Here is a 23641-nt window from a genome sequence, read left to right on the forward strand (position 1 = left end):
TTTAACTCCAATTTTCTTACCATCAAGCAATGAACCTTTCTTTCTCACAGTTTGCAATAGCACAGTTTTCTACAGAATGTGTCATTCATTACAAGTTTCAACAAGTCAAAAACCCTGCCTGGTGGCAAAGAGCAGTGAATGGGATACAACAAACACATGGATGGACTTTCACTGCAACAGCTATAAGACTGCTTGTGTAAGACTGATGTAGTAATGCTCACAGAGCTACTGTACACATGTTGGACTTAAGCCACAAGTCCATTTTATAACAGTGCCAGTCATCTTTGTTTGTATAATTTTGTTAAATCTATAAAAATAAACAGCCTTGGAAAGCAATAGCAGAGGAAGAAGTGTGCTAAAATATATTTTTTGCTTTATATTATCAATGAAAATAGTTGCATAAACCTCAGACTTCCAACTCAAAAAACAAAAATGATTCTGTGTTTTCTCTGAATAGACTTCTGTTTGGCTGTTTGTGTGAACAGTTTTGAACTTGTGGCTTCAGTTCTAACTTTATAGCTTGAGTAAATTATATTATGTTTATATTTGTGAACTCAACCTGTGCAAAGTTATGGTGTTTTTGTATAGAAAAGAATACTATTTTTCTTTCTTTTTGCAGAAGACATTAAGTAAATTAGTACTTGTGTGAAAATAGAGTTTAAGAACTGAATTAATGGTTTTGAAAAATATGCCAATTGAATCAGGAACGGTGTGTTAGCAATTGAGAAAAGCTGTGAACAAATTAATTTATTGCATTTTTTATTTTTACATTTCTCTGTTCAAAATATTACATTTAAAAGGCACATAGTTTACCCCTTTTTATGTTTTAATATTAATATTATGGTTGTTCTGAGTGTGCCAGTTTAAGTTCAGTTCAACACACATTTCAGATGTTTTTATTATAATGTGTTAAAAAGTGTCATGTTGGGGGCGTTTACACAGTTTGCTGTTTAGGGGCGTGTTGCTTCACAGTTTCGGCTTCTCGCCCAATGTAACAAGGGGGCGGAGACAAGAGCTCCCACGCTCTGTGTTTGCAACAGACAGGCAGACAGACAGAAGGAGAAGCTAAGCTATGCTAGGATGAGCATTCAGCCGTACATGTACGAGTCGCACACAGACCAAGCAGAGAGTACAAAAACATTTGTGTCTTTGTATAACGTTAGTCTCGGTGTAAAAGTGCCGAGCTTGTACACCGAGACTAATAACCACACACACTGAATTAACTTAAGCTCGGCCGTGTGCATGCCGACAGAAACCCAGGCAGCACTGACCCGAAGCTCGCTGCGTGCAGCCCTACAGAAACCCATGCAGCACCGAGCCGCTGACCCGAAGCTCGCTGCGTGCAGCCCGACAGAAACCCACGCAGTGCCCTGCCGCTGACCCGAAGCTCGCTGCGTGCAGCCCGACAGCAACCCACGCAGCGCCGAGCCACTGACCCGAAGCTCGCTGCGTGCAGCCCGACAGAAACCCACGCATCGCCGAGCCGCTGACCCGAAGCTCGCTGCGTGCAGCCCGACAGAAACCCACGCAGCGCCGAGCCACTGACCCCAGGTCGCTGCGTGCAGCACGACAGAAACCCACGCAGTGCCGAGCCGCTGACCCGAAGCTCGCTGCGTGCAGCCCGACAGAAACCCACGCAGCGCAGAGCCGCTGACCCCAGGTCGCTGCGTGCAGCCCGACAGAAACCCACACAGCGCCGAGCCGCTGACCCGAAGCTCGTTGCGTGCAGCCCGACAGAAACCCACGCAGCGCCGAGATGCTGACCCCAAGTCGCTGCGTGCAGCCCGACAGAAACCCACGCAGCGCAGAGCCGCTGACCCCAGGTCGCTGCGTGCAGCCCGACAGAAACCCACACAGCGCCGAGCCGCTGACCCGAAGCTCGTTGCGTGCAGCCCTACAGAAACCCATGCAGCACCGAGCCGCTGACCCGAAGCTCGCTGCGTGCAGCCCGACAGAAACCCACGCAGTGCCCTGCCGCTGACCCGAAGCTCGCTGCGTGCAGCCCGACAGCAACCCACGCAGCGCCGAGCCACTGACCCGAAGCTCGCTGCGTGCAGCCCGACAGAAACCCACGCATCGCCGAGCCGCTGACCCGAAGCTCGCTGCGTGCAGCCCGACAGAAACCCACGCAGCGCCGAGCCACTGACCCCAGGTCGCTGCGTGCAGCACGACAGAAACCCACGCAGTGCCGAGCCGCTGACCCGAAGCTCGCTGCGTGCAGCCCGACAGAAACCCACGCAGCGCAGAGCCGCTGACCCCAGGTCACTGCGTGCAGCCCGACAGAAACCCACGCAGCGCAGAGCCGCTGACCCCAGGTCGCTGCGTGCAGCCCGACAGAAACCCACACAGCGCCGAGCCGCTGACCCGAAGCTCGTTGCGTGCAGCCCGACAGAAACCCACGCAGCACCGAGATGCTGACCCCAAGTCGCTGCGTGCAGCCCGACAGAAACCCACGCAGCGCAGAGCCGCTGACCCCAGGTCGCTGCGTGCAGCCCGACAGAAACCCACGCAGCGCCGAGCCGCTGACCCGAAGCTCGTTGCGTGCAGCCCGACAGAAACCCACGCAGCGCCGAGCCGCTGACCCCAAGTCGCTGCGTGCAGCCCGACAGAAACCCACGCAGCGCAGAGCCGCTGACCCCAGGTCGCTGCGTGCAGCCCGACAGACACCCACACAGCGCCGAGCCGCTGACCCGAAGCTCGTTGCGTGCAGCCCGACAGAAACCCACGCAGCGCCGAGCCGCTAACCCCAAGTCGCTGCGTGCAGCCCGACAGAAACCCACGCAGCGCAGAGCCGCTGACCCGATGCTCCACCGCATGCACGCCGACAGAAACCCACGCCCAGAACTCCGAAATGCACAGCACCACGCAATAGGTACAAGCAATAATTCCGATTACAGCGATAATGTGGAGAATATTAATCTTGGGTTGAGCCCAATGAGCCTTTCATCTAAAAATAGAGCACAGGTGTTCCTTTAGCGATATCGCTTTGACTCACACGCTGAAAATGGCGGACGTGCAACAAGATACTGAGGATATGATCGTGACGCAAGGCTGTCAATCAATATTGGTGGGCGGGGGGACCGCACTCCTACGTAAAGTTGCGGTCGGTCTAAAAACCGCTTCAATTGGTCCACCGTTTTTATTTTTGTTGTTAAATTGAAGAAAAAAAAAGGGCTGTGTGTGTTTATTTTACACCAATATGAAGGTCAATACACTATACTTGCACACATGTCTTTCCAAACAGCTTGAAAAGTAGATTTTTCACCATAGGTGCCCTTTAAGGCAACAAAATCTTATTATTCATGCAATGCCCCTATTATCTTTATTAAACAGTTTGTGAAAGCAAATATCATGACACTTTTAATGGGAAAAGTATTCTCAAGTTTTTTAGCCTAGAGCTACTGTAGATGTATCATGGGTAGTGTAGTTCAGAAGAAGTGTGCTCACATGTTTTATTATTAATATTTTGTATGATTTTCTATGTAAACAGGGAGTCATTATTTGTAAGTAGTGGAGGTGCAAGACAATCAGCCAGTAAAATTCTGGTCGTCATCACGGATGGAGAATCAAACGATAAATTTTTGACTGAAGCTGTTCAACAAGCACAAGAAAAAAGTATAACACGATATGCAATTGGGGTAAGACATCATATTTTTTGCTTTTAGCATTTTGCTTCTGTTAGAGATAGTTCACCCCAAAATATAAATAACTGTCAAAACAAAATGAATTCCCATGTCTAATATAACTGCATTAGCCTCAGACAAATGTTTCCAATTCATGTCGAATTTGAATTCTTTTTTTCTTAGTAAGTAAATTATCAGCTAACTTTCTTTATAGGTGAACTATCCATTTAAACATCTTTGATACTGTTCAAAAACTGTTAATTAAATGTATTTTATTACACTAAACAAATGCCCTATTTTGCATCATACTAAACATGCTGTAGTCAATAATTGTAAAAAAATGAGTCTGTACAGTAACTTTAAATGAAAGGGCTGCATGAGTTATAACAAGATTTTAAGTTGACAATGTACAAGATAGATACAAGATCTGATGATAGCTACTTTGAAAGTGTTGGAAATTAACTGTTTGTTTTCCAAACTTTGTTTCATTTCATAGGTCGGTAATGCTTTCAATAAATACAGTGCAAGAAATGAGCTAACGGTTATTGCATCCATACCCACCGATAAGCATGTGTTCAAAGTTACCGATTTTGATGCTCTGGAAAGCATTCGGGAAATACTTAAAGAGAACATTATTGCCATCGAAGGTATGTTTGCAGTGGGAATGCATTCTTACATTTTACAGTTATCTGATCTTGTAAGGACAGTCAGATTGTTTATTAATATATGGTAATAAAAACAATAGTTATTTCTGTTGATGTCACTTTTATTTGCTAGGAACCCAGACGTCTGGAGATTCATCTCGAATGGAGTTTGCACAGGATGGGTTTAGTGCAGCACTGACATCAGATGTAATTCCAACACATTCATTCATTCATTCATTCATTTTCTTTTCTGCTTAGTCCTTTTATAAATCCGGGGTCGCCACAGCGGAATGAACCGCCAACTTATCCAGCACATATTTTGCGCAGCGGATGTGCTTCCAGGTGCAACCCATCTCTAGGAAACATCCACACACACTTATTCACACTCACACACTATGGACAATTTAGCCTACCCAATTCACCTGTATCACATGTCTTTGGACTGTGGGGGAAACCCATGCGAACGCAGGTAGAACATGCAAACTCCACACAGAAACGCCAACTGACCCAGCTGAGGCTCGAGCCAGCGACCTTCTTGCTGTGAGGCGACAGCACTACCTACTGCGCCTCTCTAATTACAAAACACTTGTTTTAAAATTTTATCCAAATATGAAAATTCTCGATTTAATCAATATGCTTGATGATGGTCAATATTCACTGACATTCAGAGCAGAGTGTTTTTTTCTTTTTGCATTCAGTCATTCAGTCATTTGCTTTCAGCATTCTTCATTCGGTGCATTTATTTTTTTAAATCTGCTTTTGTGGTTAAAAAAAACAATAAATTTGAATGGCAAAAGACAATATATATATATATATATATATATATATATATATATATATATATATATATATATATATATATATATATATATATATATATATTGGGGGTAAACTAACCATTCAGTTAACTCATAGGTCTCAAACTGGATTCCTGGAGGGCTGCAGCGTTTTGCTCCAACCCAAATCAAACACAGCTGATCCAACTAATCAAGCTGGTCAAGAATACTAAAGACTATTAAGCCGGAATGAGTTTAAGGTGGTTTGAGCTAAACTGTGCAGAACTACGGTCCTCCAGGAATTGAGTTTGAGACCATTGATTTATCTTAATGACAGTAAACCAATGAAAAGGACACAATATGGAGTATGAATCTGTCATTACCAAATGGCCTTATTGTTCTGTTGAATTGTTTTACCCCAAATTTAATTTTGTCATTTGTGATTTTAAAATTAGTATGTATTATATTTCATTTAACAACAGTTCGCTTAATACTATCATTAAATGAAAACTATATATGGTTGAATGATTTGTGACCACTGGCAAACTGCTTTGAAACCATATGTACAGTGAAAAGTAGTATAATTGAACTATAAATATCTGCAATGTTTGCAGTTTTGATCGTTTAACTACACTTCATTCACTCATTCATTCAATCAATCATTTTCAGCTTAGTTCCTTTATTAATCAGGGGTCACCACAGCGGAATGAACCACCAACTTATCCAATACTGGGAAACACCCATAGACTTTCACATTCACACTCATACACTTTGGTCAATTTAGTTTATTCCCCTATAGCGCATGTGCTTGGACTGTGTGGGAAACCGGAGCACCCAGAAGAAACCTACACCAACACAGGGAAAACATGCAAACTCCACACAAAAACAGCAACAGCCGGGGCTCGAACCAGCAGCCTTCTTGCTGTGAGGCTGGAAGCCACTGCACCACCGTGCCACCCTAACTACACTTCAACTTCAATGTAAAACATTAATAGAGATAGCTTATCTGAAAATGTTTATTTTTATTCTTTAATGCTCTCTGCACAGACGGATTTGATCATGACTGCAGTTGGAGCTTTTCAGTGGAAAGGTGGATATCAGCTCTTCAAATTAAACGACCAGACAAGTGTCTTTCAAGCTGGAAGTGAGCATAACAGTTATTTAGGTGAGATCTCGTTGTGAACAAAAAAAAAAATTGCCACATTACAACACATAAGATCCTTTTTGAAAATCTACTTCAATTCACAGGTTACTCCCTGGCAATAGCGACAGTGTATAATACGAAGTATGCAGTCATGGGGGCGCCAAGACACAAGCATGAAGGACTAGTTACAGTTACACGAATTGATCGAATGAGCGATCAAATCCAACTGGATCCTCCCAAGGTTTTAAGCTCAATTTCTTGTTTTATTAATGTCTAAAAGCAATAACTAAATGACTAAAAGCAATGACCAAAAGCAATGCCTTTTTTACACTAGGTAAAAAGATGCATGATTTGACACATACCTTTTAAAATCTTAAGTTTTAATCTATGTCTTTTGTCTGCTTTTGACCACTTTACATATTTCCTTAATGAGAGGGTCAGCTTTATATACCGTTGTCAGGTTAAATAATGTTGTGCTTTCAACATTATTCATAATTAAACCAAACTCAAACAACATGAAAACTAATAAAGTAACCCAGTCAAATGTGTTTTAGAAGTGTTCAAAAGTGGACAAAACCATTCATCTCTATTAATACCTGCAAATACCCTTGACCACTTTTGTGGACAATTACATGTAAAATAAAAATATGAATAAAAAAAACAACAATAATGCTTCTTGATGCAAGTTGTAAACTGTATGCAAGCTCAGATTAGAGTGCAATTAAATTATATCAGTTGCCTTGCACTCTTTTGTCAGACTCAGATTGGCTCTTATTTTGGAGCTGAGGTGTGTGTGGTGGATTTGAACAGTGACTCTAATACAGATCTGCTTCTGGTATCAGCACCGACATACACAGAGTCTGAGCGAGAGGGGAAAGTGTTTGTTTATAGCTACACACGTCGGGTAAGTGATCTTTAAGAAAGTCAATAATAATTGTAATACAAAAATAACTAATCAACAGAGTTTGCCTCTGTGTGTGTTTAACCCATTTTTATCTTCTCTGTGTTATATACTGTATGTATATATTTTCATAGCCATTCTTCAGTTTTTCTGATGTGGTGCTGGTGGGCATGGCCGGTCAGAGGGGTCGATTCGGCTCTTCTCTGGCCAGTCCAGCAGATCTGAATGGTGATGGTTTTAAGGATGTGCTGGTTGGTGCACCGTTAGAGGAGGATGGAAAGGGTAGCATCTACATCTTCAATGGACGAGATGGAGGGATCATTTCATCATACTCCCAGGTGAAAAAGGCATCAGTTACTAGAAATTTAAAAGGATAGTTCACCTTAAAATGAATTTTACTATTATTCATTAATTCGGTATATTAAGGCTCCAAAATAATGCATCAGTTAAGCATTAATTTATAGTTAAATTGTTCACATTTAAGCATTAGTTAAGAAAAAAAACACTAATTAATGGTTAACTTAACATTTTAAGGGAATTATGCATTAGTTAAGCTAAGTTAAACTAAGCTGTTCCCAATAATGCATCAGTTCAGCATGTAAAAACACACAATTAATGATTAACTGAACATATGGAAAAGGGCATTTTAACTATTAACATTTTGACAAGCCTTATTTTTTTATTCATTGTCTAATAAAGGTGCAGTAGGTTATCTGCCAGAATGCTAGTAGCATAATAGCTTATGGACAGTTTCCACTGACTGGTACAGTACAGTATGAGTCAGTACGGGTCACCTTTATCAAGCTTGCATTTCCACTTTGGTGGGTGTGTTGTACGACAGAGAGTTTCATTCGACGTCATTCTCGCTTGAATAAAGGTCTACATTAAAGCCGTACAGGTCGTTTACAAATAATTTTCTCACAAAACAGATGCTTTATACACAAATACTTGTTTATTACTAACTTTTCTAAGAACATGAGTTGATTATAACTGCAGATTAATGACAGTGTGAAATTGCTTACTCTAACGTCTGCAATTAAATAAAATAAATAAATGCAACATATATGAACACATACAAAAAACCCTGCAGTCTCCGATATGTTACCAATTACAGAGAAACTACACACAACAGACATTTAGTCCTTATTTAGGTTCAAAAACAACACGCAATATAGCCCACAGTCAGTGTAAACCTCTTATCAGTGTCTGTAATATTCACCAGCACATGTAAGCTCTGTTAGAGAGCAATTCTGTCATTCTGAGTTCATAATAGTCCAAAAGGTGATGATAAACATGGCATTTTGTTCATGATTCGGGTTGCTGAAACAACTTGCTCCTGTGTTTTGTCTTTTTTCTCATTTTTTCACACTTCACTCTCGCGTTTGGCCTTTTCTTTTCTGAAAGGATCAGATGTCAAAGACACTTCAATAATCCCACACAGGTTATTATCATCAGCTAAAAAAGTTCATTATAACAAATATAGACTCGATCACTAGCTCCCTGGAGAAAGTGAAAACCACTTGCACTTTTTGACGAAGAAACGTTACGTCCCTCTCCTGCCGTCCAAAATCATGTCTCTTAAAATCATGAATGCGCATTGATTAGATATAACACTTGATCATGTCATCACCAGTTATAAAACTAATGGAGACACGCACTTTATCAAGCATAGTTGTTGACAGGCCAATGGGTGTGACAGGCCAATGGGTGGCTGTGTCACAGACTTTCACTGTTCAAAAATGAACAAATGTATGACTATATTTCAACTTCACCTCAGTAAAGCTGGTTGGGCGGAAGAGCACATTTACCAATGTTTTGTTATTAAACTAAATAAAAATTAGATCAGAAAAAAGCAGTGCTAAAAAACAAAAATATCCTATCATCTTTTTAAATTACCCTTACGTTTATGTTACCAAGCCAACGAGTGACTTTTCATTTTCAGTTGTGCTCGCTGATCCTCGTACATCGCTTGTTTTTAGCTCCTTTTTCACTTAAACAACTAAACAACGAATGCTCAGGTCTACTTAATCGACTATATTATCGATGCTGTAAAAGGTACTCCATGAACTTGAAAATAGCCAATCTTTTGCTGGACGTTTTCTGTGGCTGAACAACACTGTCGTGTATATAAACTAATTCATAAAAAACAACACAATCTACGTAAGCTTTGCGTGGCTAAAATAGTTTTTAAACATACCTGTCTAAAAGAAATACTTCAGTTGTGGTGTGTCACCCTTCAGATCGTTGTTTTGAACTGCATACAGTCATTGCCCTCCAGCGTGCAAAAGTAATTCCAATATTGATTGAGGGTTTAGAAAAGTTTTGATTCTGCATTTTTGGCAGAAGCCCTTTCAGAAACAATCTTTTTTTCGTGAATAGAAGGCCATGCTGGTCTATCAGAAAGAAGTTCAGGTTGATGCAGAGTTTTCCTGACGTCTCTCTGTCAGCTGTAGGTCCGTGCTTCACGTGTGCGTGACATAACTGTTTGCTTAAAGATGCTGCGCAGAAATTTAAATTTGTTGACAGACAGTTTGAGATGCCTGTCGTAATTGAGTTATTTGTCGGTACGACTCTATTTAATTGGATGAACATTTTTTGTTTTTATGCCTTATCCAGAATATAAAAAATACATGTGAACACATTTAGATCATTTACTTTAATCATTACTATTGGACTGTGAAGAGACTTTCAACCAGCACAGCAATAAATGCTTCTGAAGACAATCACCTACTGCACCTTTAAGATAACTGATCAACACGATAGTAATTATATTTAAATACAGCTGGTTTGCAATGATATGTGGGTAGAATAGTGCAATGAACATTATAATATATGATAATATTAATAGTGTAATAAAAATATTGGTTATAATGCCCTTTTCTATATGTTTAGTTTTAATTATGTGTTTGCACATGCTTATCTGATGCATAACTGTGAACTAGTAAATCCAACAATGATTTATAAGTTCAACTGAGCTTAACTAATGCATAACTTGAAGCACTTAAAATGTTTAGTTACCCATTAATTACTAGTGTTTTTGTTTTTAACTAATGCTTAAATGTGAACAAATTAACTTTTAATTACTGCTTAACTAATGCATTATTTTGGACCCTTAATATAAACTGTTATCATTCATTCTAATGGTTCTCTTTCCTTGGACTTATTTTCTTTTACTCATTTCAAAGGTTCAGTGTCATTTTTCATTTAACATTTTAATTCCCTCTTCCCTTCACTGTGTCTAATGGCAGAGGATTGCTGGATCATCTGTGCAGTCAGGATTGCAGTACTTTGGTGTTTCCTTGAGTCAATCCTCTCCAGACCAGACTGCAGACAGCCTTCCTGACATTGCTGTTGGGTCCAAAGGAGCAGTTCTGCTTCTCAGGTCTGTTACGAGAACTCATAATATACACAGATACACAGTTCAGCTTAGGCCATTTCAGCCATATGTGTTATATGTGCATCACTCAGGTCCAGACCCATCATGCTCTTGGAAACAAAAGTGTCTTACAACCCATCCAAAATATCAACTGGTCACACAGATTGCAAAAACCAATTGCAGACCACTCTGATCGTGTGCTTCACCATGAAAGGATACAGGCATCACAAAAGAGGTTTATCCATAAGTTGATTACAATGTGCTGTAACAACACACTTTGTCATATCTTCTGCTGTTGTTTGTGATATTCTGGTTACATTTTCAAATCCACTGTTGCATTGCTAATCATTTGGATCAATCACGTTTTATAGATTTGAATGCAAAAATTACTTACAACATAACTCTGGATGCTAAGAGACAGAATCATCGAGCATTCTTCTCAGCCAAAGACAATCTCCTCAGTAATGTGATTGACATTGGGAATACAGAAGTTTGCAAAAATCATGATTTCTTAATAGAGGTATGCTTCAGCTGCTGAGGTGTGATGGATACATATGCGGTGACACAAGAATGATTGAAACATATTTAATTGTTATTATTATTTTTTGTTTCCACTATAGGCTTGTCCAGAAGATGCTCTGAATCCATTGTCCAATCAGTTAAAATTCACCTTTGAGGGTCTGCCATCTAGTCAAATGCAAAACCTGAGGCCAATACTGCTGCCAGAGATAAAGACCACCTCAGATCACGATGTAAGAGTTCATCTGTGCAAAGTTACAAGAGGAAATAATGCACACACCTTCCAGTTTCAAATATTGTATTATTAAATTTAAGGTATTTTTAAGTAAAAATGTATTATACAATCGGAGAGACTTCGGTCACTTTACTGACATTCTGTTTACTCAAAATTAGTGGCATTTTCAAAATCACAAAGAGACACAAAAGTTAAAGATGTGTAAATAGTCTTATATGATAAACATTATATTTTTGAATATAAATAATATACATAATAATATAAACAGTGTTAAAAACACTTCAATTCAGTCACAGAACCCTGTGAACTCATATGAACTCATGTGAAGAATTATTACATTTTCTGTGTCCCACTTACAGCTGGATTTTGAGAGAGAATGTGGAAAAGATAATGTATGTGTTGATAATCTCAGAGTGGATTTCAATTTCTCTGGGTGAGGAAAATCTACTTTTATACACAAACTGTAGCGTTAATCGGAATTGATTACTGTGCTGTATAGTGAAAATGAAAATATTTACGTATCTCTGATTTGTTTTGTTCAGATCTACTAATATAGAAGTGGGGATAATGCAGGAGATCAACGTGACGGTGTTTGTCGAGAACAGAGGAGAAAACTCATACAACACACACTTCACCCTCAATTACCCATATGGATTTTCATACAGGAGAATCACATCAAAACAGGTAAAACCTGATGAAAAGGTGTAAATTCTCAAACTAATAGAATTCAATATTGTCATTTATGAAAACTGTGTATATTGGCATATTATCAATATTGATGATGGTATTTCAAAGCGAAATTCCCCAGATTTCTATAAGGGGTGTGAGTATGATTTTAATATACACTCTATTACACCTTTTATACAAAAAATGTATAAATAAAATGATTAAAAGGGCAAAAAAAACAAACAAACAAAACTAGAAATACACATAAATTAGATTACAAAAAAAAAAAATTAATAAAACATTTAAAAGAGAAAGCGGTAGCATGTATAGAACAAGATCCCACACATCAATCAGTCAGTCATTCGTTCATTCGTTCATTCATTCATTTATTGTTGGCTTAATCCCTTATTTATTAAGGGCTGCCACAGCAGAATGAACCGCCAACTAATTCAGCATGTTTTACGCAGCGGATGCCCTTCCAGCCTCAACCCAGTACTGGAAAACGCCCATTGACTCTCACACTCATACACTAGGAACAATTTAGTTTTACCCAATTCACATACAGCGCATGTCTTTGGACTGTGGGGGAAACCGCAGCACCCAAAGGAAACCCACACAAACACAAAGAGAACATGCAAACTCCACACAGAAATGCCAACTGGCCCAGCCAGGACTCGAACCAGTGACCTTCTTGCCATAAGGCGACAGTGCCACCGTGCTGCCCTTTGAACAATTATGTTACGTGCATTTTTGGGAAACACACAAGGGACTGCAATGATCTTTCGTAACCTTGCACATACAGAACGCTCTTAATTAACAGCCAAGACACATAGGTTTTGGGAAACCAGGGCCTGGATCATAACTACTCTGTTTTTGTGATGATCTGTTTGAGCAGGGCAGAGTAGAGTGTTCGTCTCTGGATGGAGAGCAAGGGGTTCGACTGGGAGAAACTGAATGCGCCATCAGTAAACCCATCCTCAAGGATAATACTAAGGTCAGACGTATGACAGGAACACACTCATTTACTGACCACAGTGAACAGAGAGTTCAGAAAGTTTGATTACTTATTCTGCCATTTTTGTCCAATTTATAGATTGTGTTTGAGATTACGTACAGCATTAATAAAGAAGTTACACTGGGACAAAACGTGATATTCAGTGCTTCAGTCAAGAGGTACGAAATCTTTCTGCTAGTTGAGTGCTTAAATCAGGGGTATCCAAACACGATCCTGGAGGGCCAGTGTCCTGCTAAGTTTAGCTTCAACTTGCTTCAACAGACCTGCCAGGAAGTTTCTAGTATCTAGTAAGAGCTTGATTAGCTTGATCAGGTTTGTTTGATTAGGGTTGGAGCTAAACGCTCCAGGACACCGGCCCTCCAGGACCGAGTTTGGACACCTCCTGGCTTAAATGAACTCAAAATGTAAAGCAACTTTTGACCATGAGATCTATTAAGCTGTTTAGAGCAGTGTTTCCCAACCATGTTCCTGAAGGCACACCAAAAGTACACATTATAAACCTCTTTCTGATCAAACACACCTGAATCAGTTCATTAGAACATAAGAAGAGAGTACAAAATCTGAAGTTAATGGGTCAGAAAAGGGAGACGTCCAAAATATGTACTGTTGTTGGGCCTCCAGGAACAGGCATGGGAAACTCTGCTTTAGAGTGCTGCACAATGTTTGGAAAAATCTGACATTGTGATATATATATATATATATATATATATATATATACAGTTGAAGTCAGAATTATTAGCCCCCTTTTGATTTTGATTTTCTTTATTAAATATTTCCCAAATGATGTTTAACAGAGCAATGACATTTTCACAGTATGTCTGATAATATTTTTTCTTCTAGAGAAAGTCTTATTTGTTTTATTTCGGCTAGAATACAAGTAGTTTTTAATTTTTTGAAAACCATTTTTGGGACAAAATTATTAGCCCCTTTAAGCTATTTTTTTTCTGATAGTCTACAGAACAAACCATCATCATACAGTAACTTGCCGAATTACCCTAACCTGCCTAGTTCACCTTATTAACCTAGTGAAGCCTTTAAATGTCACTTTAAGCTGTATAGAAGTGTCGTGAAAAATATCAAGTAAAATATTATTTACTGTCATCATGACAAAGAGAAAATAAATCAGTTATTAGAAATAAGTTTTTAAAACTATTATGCTTAGAAATGTGCTGAAACAATCTTCCCTCCATTAAACAGAAATTGGGGGAAAAATAAACAGGGGCGCTAATAATACAGGGGGGCTAATAATTCTGACTTCAACTGTATATATATATATATATATTGTCCAATAGATATTGGTATGCGAATACAGTTTTAGGTGAGGTTAGATTTGACTTTATTAAACCCCAAAGGGAAATTCACATGTCACAGCAGAGCTCTCCATATAAAAAAAAGATAAATAAGTTACATATACATGTACATATAAAAACACTAATAAAATTACATTTCATACTGCACACCTTAGTTCCAAAAAAACAACAAGAAAACACTTTGTCCATATCTAATATCTAATTCAGTTCAGCACAATTCATCTGGTATGACTTTGGTTATACAATCCGATCACTGTTGGTAAAAAAAATAGACTTCCTGTATCTTTCTCTGTAACACCGGGGTTGAATTAATCTTGTACTAAAAGAGCTTGCACACGCTTGGACTGTTTCAAAAAGGGGATGACTATCGTGGTTCGTTATACTGACACATTTGTCCAGCATGTAAATTTTACCACATGTACTGTAAAAAGTGATTAGTTGACTTATCACAGATAAATACAGTAATAGAGCCAAGAATAAAGTGAAATAAACAATGCTTCATGGACTTCCAGAGAGTCTAATAATATATAGGTATACAGAAACTGAATAATCAAAGGTAAAATAGGACTGTAAAGTCTTCATTGTATAATGATATATCCAAGTAATTCATCTTTATTAAAGTCAAAAACATTTCATGGCATTTGGGCATATGTACAGTTCACACAGTCACAGGCTTTAGTTCAACTAAAAATGAAAACAGCACTATGCTTCCTTAAATGGTTCCAAACCTTTATAAGTGTGTTTATTTAAAGAAACCTGGAAACCGGTAACCACTGACTTCCATTGTAGGAAAACAAATACTAGGGAAGTCAACGGTTACAGGTTTACAGCTTTCTTTAAAATATATCTGTTTAACAGAAGAAAGACAGACACACTGTAAAACTATGCTGAGTTCCACACAATTCATTCAACTGCTGCTGCTCAACTATAATCCAGACTCAACATTGGCCATCTTGATTAAGAGCATATTGCGATATAGATACTGAAATGATAGATCATCATATCAGAAACTCATAAATGAAACTAATAAATAAACCTCCATCTCTTACAGTGGGAATGACAAACACTCTGAAAGCAGCGAGTTATCGAAAAAGAAAAGCATTGATGTGAAATATGGCATCTATGTCGCCCTGATCCGGTCAGTGCTCCATGTTTCTACTCAATAATACCACTCTTCCTTGTCCTGTACTATAACGTGTAAATTGCTTTCTTTGCTTGAAATGAAAGGCATGAAAATTCCACCATCCACATCAACTTTACTTCAGGGAAGAAGGATCTTTCAAAACCCGTCCAGCAGACAATAAAGGTAATGTTTGTTTCACATTCTCTGCCCTACATGATTTTGCGCAATTAATGTACTGTTGTAATAGAAATTTTATTTATATTTTAAGCTTTTATTTCTTGTTTAGTTTTAGCAATTTAGTTTGAATATTTAGTTGGGAAAACTTAAAGCGCAGTGAAAGGGAGAGCACAACAAATACTTTTTTTACAATTTTATTTGCTCAAATAATAATAATAAAAAAAACTCCATGATGGTGTTATCAAGACTTTCAGAAAAAGTAAAAAAAAGTGTGAGACTAAAAACGAAAGCCAAAAGAGAGAATGTCAAATTTATTGTTCCACCCCATAGACACCGCATTAGAAACGCCTCACATAAGCAGCAATTCGTTTATTGTAATTTGAAGCAAATAGGATGTAATACATACACAAAAACATATAAACGTTCAAATGTTTTTACATTTTACTCAAATATTAAAAGTTTTCAAGGATTTAAGATGACCATTAAACCTAGTCTCATAACTAGGGTTGGGTATCGATTGTTTTTTTTCGATACTGGTGCTAAATCGATACTTTTAAAACGATACCGGTGCCAAAACGTTACTTGAACCGATCCACAAAATGATGGTGTTTCACAACATGAACATGACTGAAGTAAAAAAATTTTATTACCTGTGTCAATTTGGCCGTCAACTTCTGACGAATTCGAGGAACTGATGCGCGCAGCACAGAAAGAGCAAGTGCCACAAAAGTGAAGGGAGTGCCCGAGGGAGCGATTGCACATGACACCTAGAGCACGCAAGTGAGGCATTCCTCTGCCTTTGAGCCCTCAGATGTGTCATTATGTTTCATTAAGTTATAGCACCGAAATTCATATGCTGATTTGATCCGGTACATACCGGTTACCAAGGTACAGGTGCTATAATGGCACCGGGTTTCGGTACCCAACCCTACTCATAACAGGCTTGTGAAAAGGGTCTATGAATAGAAAGTTAAATGTGTCAAAAACTAGAACATAAACTAATGTATAATTAAGTGTTCTTGTATGGTTATGATTGGTAATACTTAACAATAAAGTCCCATTAGTTAATTGTAGATGATGTATTTACTAACATAAACAACACATTTATTACAGTATTTAATATTATTTGGTAACTTTAATTAATGTAAATAAAGTTGTTCATTGTTAATCCATCTTAACTCAATGCTTTAATCAATGTTAAAAAGCACTAAAACTTTTCTCAGTCAGTTCATAACCCCTTTAATAATACATTAGTAAATGTTGAACTATGAATAATCAATTGTAAGTTGTATAGTTCATAAATGCATTACTAACATGGAAGCTTATTGTAAAGTATCTTTTTAAATGTAATTTCAACTGTAAAAAGGCTACAAAAAAAAATCCATAACTTGTTTAACAGTACATTTCTTTATAATTAATAACCATAAGTTAACTTTCCCAGAATTTCCCTCATGAGACTTCACTTTTAATGTCTTTTGTTGACATTACTATGGCACTTTTTAGTTTTTTTCCTTATCAGTGATGTTCATTACAGTTTTATGTTACAGCTAATGTTGATAAACGTCATGTATTGCATTATTTGATTTTTTATTATGTTATATTATATTATATTATATTATAATATATTATATTATATTATTATATATTATATTATATTATATTATATTATATTATATTATATTATATTATATTATATTATATTATTATATTATATTATATTATATTATATTATATTAAATTATTATATTATATTATATTATAATATATTATATTATATTATATCATATTATATTATATTATATTATATTATATTATATTATATTATATTATAATTATTATTATATTATATTATATTATATTATATTATATTATATTATATTATATTATATTATAATATTATATTATATTATATTATATTATATTATATTATATTATATATGTATTTAAAATTTAATTAATTTATTTTATTATTAAATTTTTTTTTAATTTTTGTGTTTCCATGATGATGTTAGTAACAATAGTAAGACATTTCTATATATTAATGTGTGTCTCTGTTCCTGAGAAAAGCTGTTTGTGATGAGCATTGGTTCAGTATGTTTTTCCCATCACCACCTGCTTATGGCCGTGTTTTCATTCGTGTAACAACGGTATAAAGTGTAGATAGATTCAAAAACTGACTGTATAATACTGAAATATGATGTTTTACTTAAAATATGGTACAGTAAACAGTTTTAAGTTCTGGCAGCCACAGTAAATTTGACAGATTTCTTTTAAATAATAAACCTCACTGGTTGCAAAATAAATAACTAAATAATAGAACATTGGATGGAAGAAGGTCCTCCAAAGGTGGCTCAGTGGATGTATAGACTTTAACAGGTCAGTGTAATGAAAAAATTGACTGCATGTCTACAAATGATATTTTTCTGAAGAGGTGGAAAAAGTTAATTAGACATGTACATTTAGAGATTAATTAACCTGTCACCAATTTAATTTGTGATAACTACAATGTGATTATGTATCCCCTAAAAAGTATTAATGATCGCAGTACTGAATTATTTATTTATTTTTTATATTATTATTTTTTATTAATATTTATTTCCTCATCTGTAAGGGGTTGAATTGTTGGGGAAGGGGTTGTTCTGCAAAATACAATTGAAACATAAATAAAAAAAGTAAATAATAATAATAAACCTCAATATCTTAAACATATTTTATATTATTATTCAGAACAGGGTAATCTAAAACTTGTAGAAACACTCAAATGTCTATACTGTACATAAATATTCATTGTTTTTCATGTTTCAGATTGAAAATGACCTCAGACCGTTAGCTTTCACAGCTTTCATCAGAGTACCATTGAAGCTTGGTGATACCGACATCTGGAAAGAATCTACTTTGCAAGTGTGTGAATTTATTGCTTTTTAAATTGTTTTACAAGCCTTAAACGCATGCATATAGTTATTCTTTTTTTTTTCGTACTGTTCGGAAACTTGTTTAATAATGCTGCTATGACAAAAAATGGGTTTTATTTCTTTCTTAATTATATCATTACTTGTTTTGAAGGTTTCTGACTGTGTGAAAAATAAAACGGAGAAGCCTAGTGTTACAAATTATATGGATGATATTAAAAAACATCATGTACTGGTGAGGAGACTTTTTTAAACATGTTTTTTTGTTTGGTTTTCTGAATATACTAATAGTGAAATACACTCAGAAGAATGATTTGTGCTGCTTGTTCAAGCTACTTTGTATAAATGAGCCGAATCAACACAATTCTTGAACTTTTGGGCAAACAACATATTTGTTTTATGTTTGATCAACTTACATTTGTAAAAACAACACATTAAATCAATTTGTGTTGGGACAACATGAATGAATTGTGTGGAACCCAGCATTTTACAATGTCCCAACACAAATAAATCAAGTTAGGTTCATTAGTTTTGACCAATTTAAGTGGATTGAAAAAAACAAGTTATCCAGAAAAAAAAACCCCTCAAGAATTGTTTTGTTTCAGCTCATTGTAAATATTTTTTTTCAGCTATTTTTGTTTTGTTATGAGTGTATTAAGTGTACATTAGTGAATATCTCTCTGTGTGTGTCAGAACTGCAGTGTGGCGGTGTGTGCCGTGTTTATCTGTGATGTCAATCTCATAAAGAATGAAAGGAAGCTCTATAATATTACTGGCAATGTGAGCTCTGCGTGGATTGAGCAGGTATCTGACTTTGAAAGGACACACAAATCACAGAATGGACCATATGTAATTGTCTATTAATATTTAACACTCTTGATCTCTGTGTCTCTTAGACTGGACTCAAAAGCGCTGTGTTTGAGCTGGTCAGTACAACCACTATGGATTACGACATGAGCACATATGTTTTCTTTTCCTCGGATTCCAGAAACACGGCGCCGTCTTTACAGGTAATGCTATGATAGTTCATGATGTCAAGAGAGGAGAATGATTAGACTTCATTTATTTAATCATTAAAAACTGCAAAACTATTACTATTATTATTATTATTATTATTATTATTATTTGTGTTTTTAATGGGGTAATATACACAATTATAGAAATTGACAATATTTAAAGACCCTCCACATTTTGTTAATGCATACAAGATTAAACAGAATATGCTCCTTCTTATTATTGAATATGAGTATGTGCATATAGACATGAGTAGGCTTACAGGTATTCTTGGTCTAATTATACATTACACAGAATCAAATACACATATATAAACCATTGTCTAACCTGACTAAAAAAATAAAGTTATTATTTTAAAATTTGATTAGGATGTAAAATGCAACTCAGTTTAATCCGGTGCTAGTTTGCTTGTTACTGTAGAATACACAGTATTATGCAACTTTAAAATACAGTAACATTAGGGATGTAACAATATTGTAAATACCGTCATACCGCAATAGTAATTTTTTTCAATATTACCGTAGGCGCATGACTCAATAAAACTATATTTCTGAGCAAAGTTTGCTTAGGCGAATGAAGCGAACGGGAGGTAGCGGGAACTACAATTCCCATCAGCCTAGGCGTGGCCATCATCCTTTGCGGTCTGTTGTCACTACAGATCCAGTAATGCGGAAATGGAGTGTGCTGCTAGTAGCGGGGAAGAAAAAGAGCTGGAAATGATCGAACCTAAAGCGGGTTTTAAATCGGATGTGTGGAAGCATTTCGGTTTCTTTCTAAAAAGATACGAAAAAGGTGAAAAGGTGACAGACAAAGGAAAAAACAGTATGCAGGCACTGCCAGACTGTGGTGAAATATAAGTCAGGGAATACGACTAAAAACAGTCATGGGGACTGCAGAACACAGCATACTTGTTAGATTGATGCAGACATTGACTTAAACCGCAAAAAGACCTCTATCTCACTCATGGCTTGTCCTCTCAAGTGATGGAAAGACAACGTTACCCACTGCTGTCAACCTTGGCTAAATCATATCTCTCTGTCCCAGAAACCTCAGTCCCAAACGAGAGGGTTTTTTTCTGTTGCAGGGGACATGCCAGCTTTTACCAGATTATAGTTATATGATAATTTTCCTTAAAAAACCCATCTCTATCTAAGTGAGTGAGTGATTAAATGTTGAATGTGATGAGTTTTCAATACTAAATTGAAACTTAATTTTTTTTTTATATGGTTTAACAGTTTTTTGTTATTTAAATTGAACAATTGCAGTTCCTGTTTTGAAACGTACAGATAGATGGCTAATATTTTATGTCATTGATATGTTCAGTGTTAAGGTAAATAAACACTTTTGGCTCTTTTTTCGAGTCTTTTCATTAGTTTTGTTTTTCCTGTAAATTATTCAATAAATATTGTACCGTCCCATTCATACCGAGGTATTATCGTACCGTGAAATTCTGATACCGTTACATCTCTAAGTAACATACATGATAACTGTCCTATACAGTAAAATCCAGTTCATATGACAGTTAAATACTGCGTCATTTACAAAAATCGTTAACAGTGTATATTATATGTAGATCAGCACTCAGGTGGAGGTTTATGAGGAGGTGGACCTGACAAAGGAGATCATTGGAGGAGTGATTGGAGGACTTGTGCTGCTGGCTCTCATCACTGCGGCCCTCTATAAGGTATATTACTGTCAGAAAAACTACACAATCCTAATATTTACAGCATGTGTAGTTTATTAACGCATACTCCCTCTCTTTGCAAGGCTGGGTTCTTCAAAAGCCAGTACAAGCAGATGATGGAGGAGGCACAGGGAGAAGAAGCGCCACAATAATGTGCACTCAAACAGTTATGGGATACTGATTGAGTTCTGTGGGATTTACAGTCACACATATTTAACCCTATAACTGAGGGATGTCAAACTCAATTCCTGGAGGGCCGCAGTCCTGCATAGTTTAGTTCCAACCCTGCTCCAACACACTTACCTGTAGGTTTCAAACAAGCCTGAAGGACTCAATTGGTTTGATCAGGTGTGTTTAATTAGGGTTGGAACTAAACTGTGCAGGACTGCGGCCCTCCAGGAATTGAGTTTGACTTCTCTGCTTTAACTGGTGCCCCACTTTTTAAACAGATATAAAAATTACATGTTCAGTTTAAATTAATGCCAATCTTAGATGCTGTGGTGCATAGATTTAAATTTGGTCTAATTTTAAAGACAGATGTCAGATTTTAGCTGAAGGGAAAAATGCTCAAATAAAAGTTGTGCCATTTTGTTTATAAAAAAAACTTTTATTTTTTAGTATTTTACATACTAAAACATGGTTTTACCAAAATCAAGCTAAATATCTGATCAAATTACTGTATATTCCAATTTTGAAATGTCTCAAAAAAAATAATAAGCCTGTGAGTATTATTTTGTTGGACCGCAATACCAAACATGACCACTAAATAACATCCAGTTTATATTGGTGACAATACAAGGGCGCCCCCTATGTTTTAAGGAACAAAACCATGTTTTATTCATACATTTGACTGTATTTGTAAAGTAAACCTAAATTCTAAAGTACTATGGGCAGTTTGATGGTATTTGGTTGGAATTTAGACTCTATAGTGGATTGCTGTAGCAAAGTAATGCTTTACGACTCTGAATAGTATCCTTGTAGGAAATTAATAAAGAACTTTTGCTCAGTAATATCTAACTAAAACTGTCACCAGATATGAAAACTAGAAAGTTTACACTTTTAAACGCTTATTAGTTTGTTGTCATGTTTGCTTTGTTTAGGCTACAATATTATGGTTTAAAACCGTAAATGGTCCCACAGGTTGTAGGGTGACAGTAATCTGTGTTTAAATCTATTATTCATACATAACACAAACAAGTAACAGACCTTTCCAATGATATATATTTAGTCATTATTAGATAGGGACTTTAATGAAAAAATGTCGTAAACATAATTGTCCTGGTAGCAGAACAGTGACAGTGATGAACAACTAATATACTAAAATATTTTACTTGAAATGTTATTAGAAATGTTGTATTGGATAGGCACACGGTTATTGAGATGTTTTCTTTTAAATTATCTAAACATTTTTTTTATCATTGTCTCTGGGTGTTTTGAAAATGTTTAATGCTGTATATACAGTATACAGTTGAAGTCAGGGTTTTTAGCGCCCCTTTGATTTTATTTTCTTTTTTAAATATTTCCCAAATGAAATTTTCACAGTGTGTCTGATAATATTTTTTCTTCTGGAGAAAGTCTGAGTTGTTTTATTTCAGCTAGAATAAAAGCAATTGTAAATTTTTTAAAAAACATTTTAAGGTCAAAATCATTATACAATAAAAACGATCATTATACAATAACTTGCCTAATTACCCTAACCTGCCTATAGTTAACCTAATTAAGTCTTTAAATGTAACTTTAAGCTGTATAGAAGTGTCTTGAAAAATATCAAGTCAAATATTATTTACTGTCATCATGGCAAAGATAAAATAAATCAGTTATTAGAAATGAGTTATTAAAACTATTTTGTTTGGAAATTTTTAACATCTCTCCGTTAAACAGAAATTAGAGAAACAAAAATAAACAAACGGAGCTAATATTTCTGACTTCAACTATATATATATATATATATATATATATATATATATATATATATATATATATATATATATATATATATGTATATATTGCTTATTTTGTTTGATGAAATTATGTTGCTTACTAATTTTGTATATATTCATTACAGATTATAAAGTTTTGGCAGTTAAGTGTTTATTTGTGTCTGTGTGTGTGCACATGCATGTCTATATGTGCCCATGGGTATTTAAAAAGACAATGTTCAAGAAAACAATGTTCAAGAAACTTGGAATAAATTTTCAACATCCATGAACACAATGTGTGACGTGGACTGACACACAATTGTGCAGAGTGCAGTTACTGCTGAACTGGCCAATGCAGATCCAGAAAAATATGCAGAAAATCAAAACAAACAGGGAGAGAAATGATCAAGCGTTACCCAAAAATGACAGATGAGACTGAATACAAGCCATGAAAAACGAGGGGAAATTGCTTCCAATAAGAAAATAGTTGGTAGTTGTAAAGAAAACAAATTCTTTTTGTAACAAATGCTTTGTTAATGATAAATCATGATAATAAAGAGGTAACGAATGTTAGTAAAACAGATAATGTTGGAATCGTGTACACTT

The 23641-nt window shown here is 36.3% G+C and overlaps 2 protein-coding genes across 5 annotated transcripts in view; one reads left to right on the forward strand and one right to left on the reverse strand.

Moving 5' to 3' along the window:
* The window catches only part of itgam.1 (integrin, alpha M (complement component 3 receptor 3 subunit), tandem duplicate 1), a 30544-nt gene extending 7911 nt beyond the window's left edge, over positions 1–22633 (forward strand). For 2 of the 4 annotated variants that reach the window (XM_087275661.1, XM_087275660.1), the window contains 24 exons: positions 51–196; positions 3491–3638; positions 4120–4270; positions 4401–4474; positions 6091–6208; positions 6292–6428; positions 6945–7091; positions 7223–7426; positions 10337–10470; positions 10557–10699; positions 10836–10984; positions 11085–11216; positions 11578–11651; positions 11761–11902; positions 12780–12878; positions 12978–13057; positions 15261–15347; positions 15437–15515; positions 18315–18410; positions 18573–18653; positions 19112–19222; positions 19315–19428; positions 21006–21116; positions 21516–22633. In XM_087275661.1, coding sequence (XP_087131787.1) covers positions 51–196; positions 3491–3638; positions 4120–4270; positions 4401–4474; positions 6091–6208; positions 6292–6428; positions 6945–7091; positions 7223–7426; positions 10337–10470; positions 10557–10699; positions 10836–10984; positions 11085–11216; positions 11578–11651; positions 11761–11902; positions 12780–12878; positions 12978–13057; positions 15261–15347; positions 15437–15515; positions 18315–18410; positions 18573–18653; positions 19112–19222; positions 19315–19428; positions 21006–21116; positions 21516–21542 — 2784 coding nt within the window. In that variant the 3' untranslated portion in view covers positions 21543–22633. Of the gene's footprint in view, positions 1–50; positions 197–3490; positions 3639–4119; positions 4271–4400; positions 4475–6090; positions 6209–6291; positions 6429–6944; positions 7092–7222; positions 7427–10336; positions 10471–10556; positions 10700–10835; positions 10985–11084; positions 11217–11577; positions 11652–11760; positions 11903–12779; positions 12879–12977; positions 13058–15260; positions 15348–15436; positions 15516–18314; positions 18411–18572; positions 18654–19111; positions 19223–19314; positions 19429–21005; positions 21117–21199 lie in introns of all 4 variants that reach the window. The other 2 variants (XR_015503771.1, XM_087275659.1) reach the window with 2 other exon arrangements.
* Positions 1–23641, reverse strand: part of tlcd3bb (TLC domain containing 3Bb) — a 538378-nt gene that overhangs the window by 391230 nt on the left and 123507 nt on the right. The gene's annotated exons all lie outside the window — the stretch shown is intronic.

This window comes from Danio rerio, chromosome 12 (genome assembly GCF_052040795.2).
Source record: "Danio rerio strain M-AB ecotype USA chromosome 12, GRCz13ab, whole genome shotgun sequence".
NCBI classification, from domain to species: domain Eukaryota; kingdom Metazoa; phylum Chordata; class Actinopteri; order Cypriniformes; family Danionidae; genus Danio; species Danio rerio.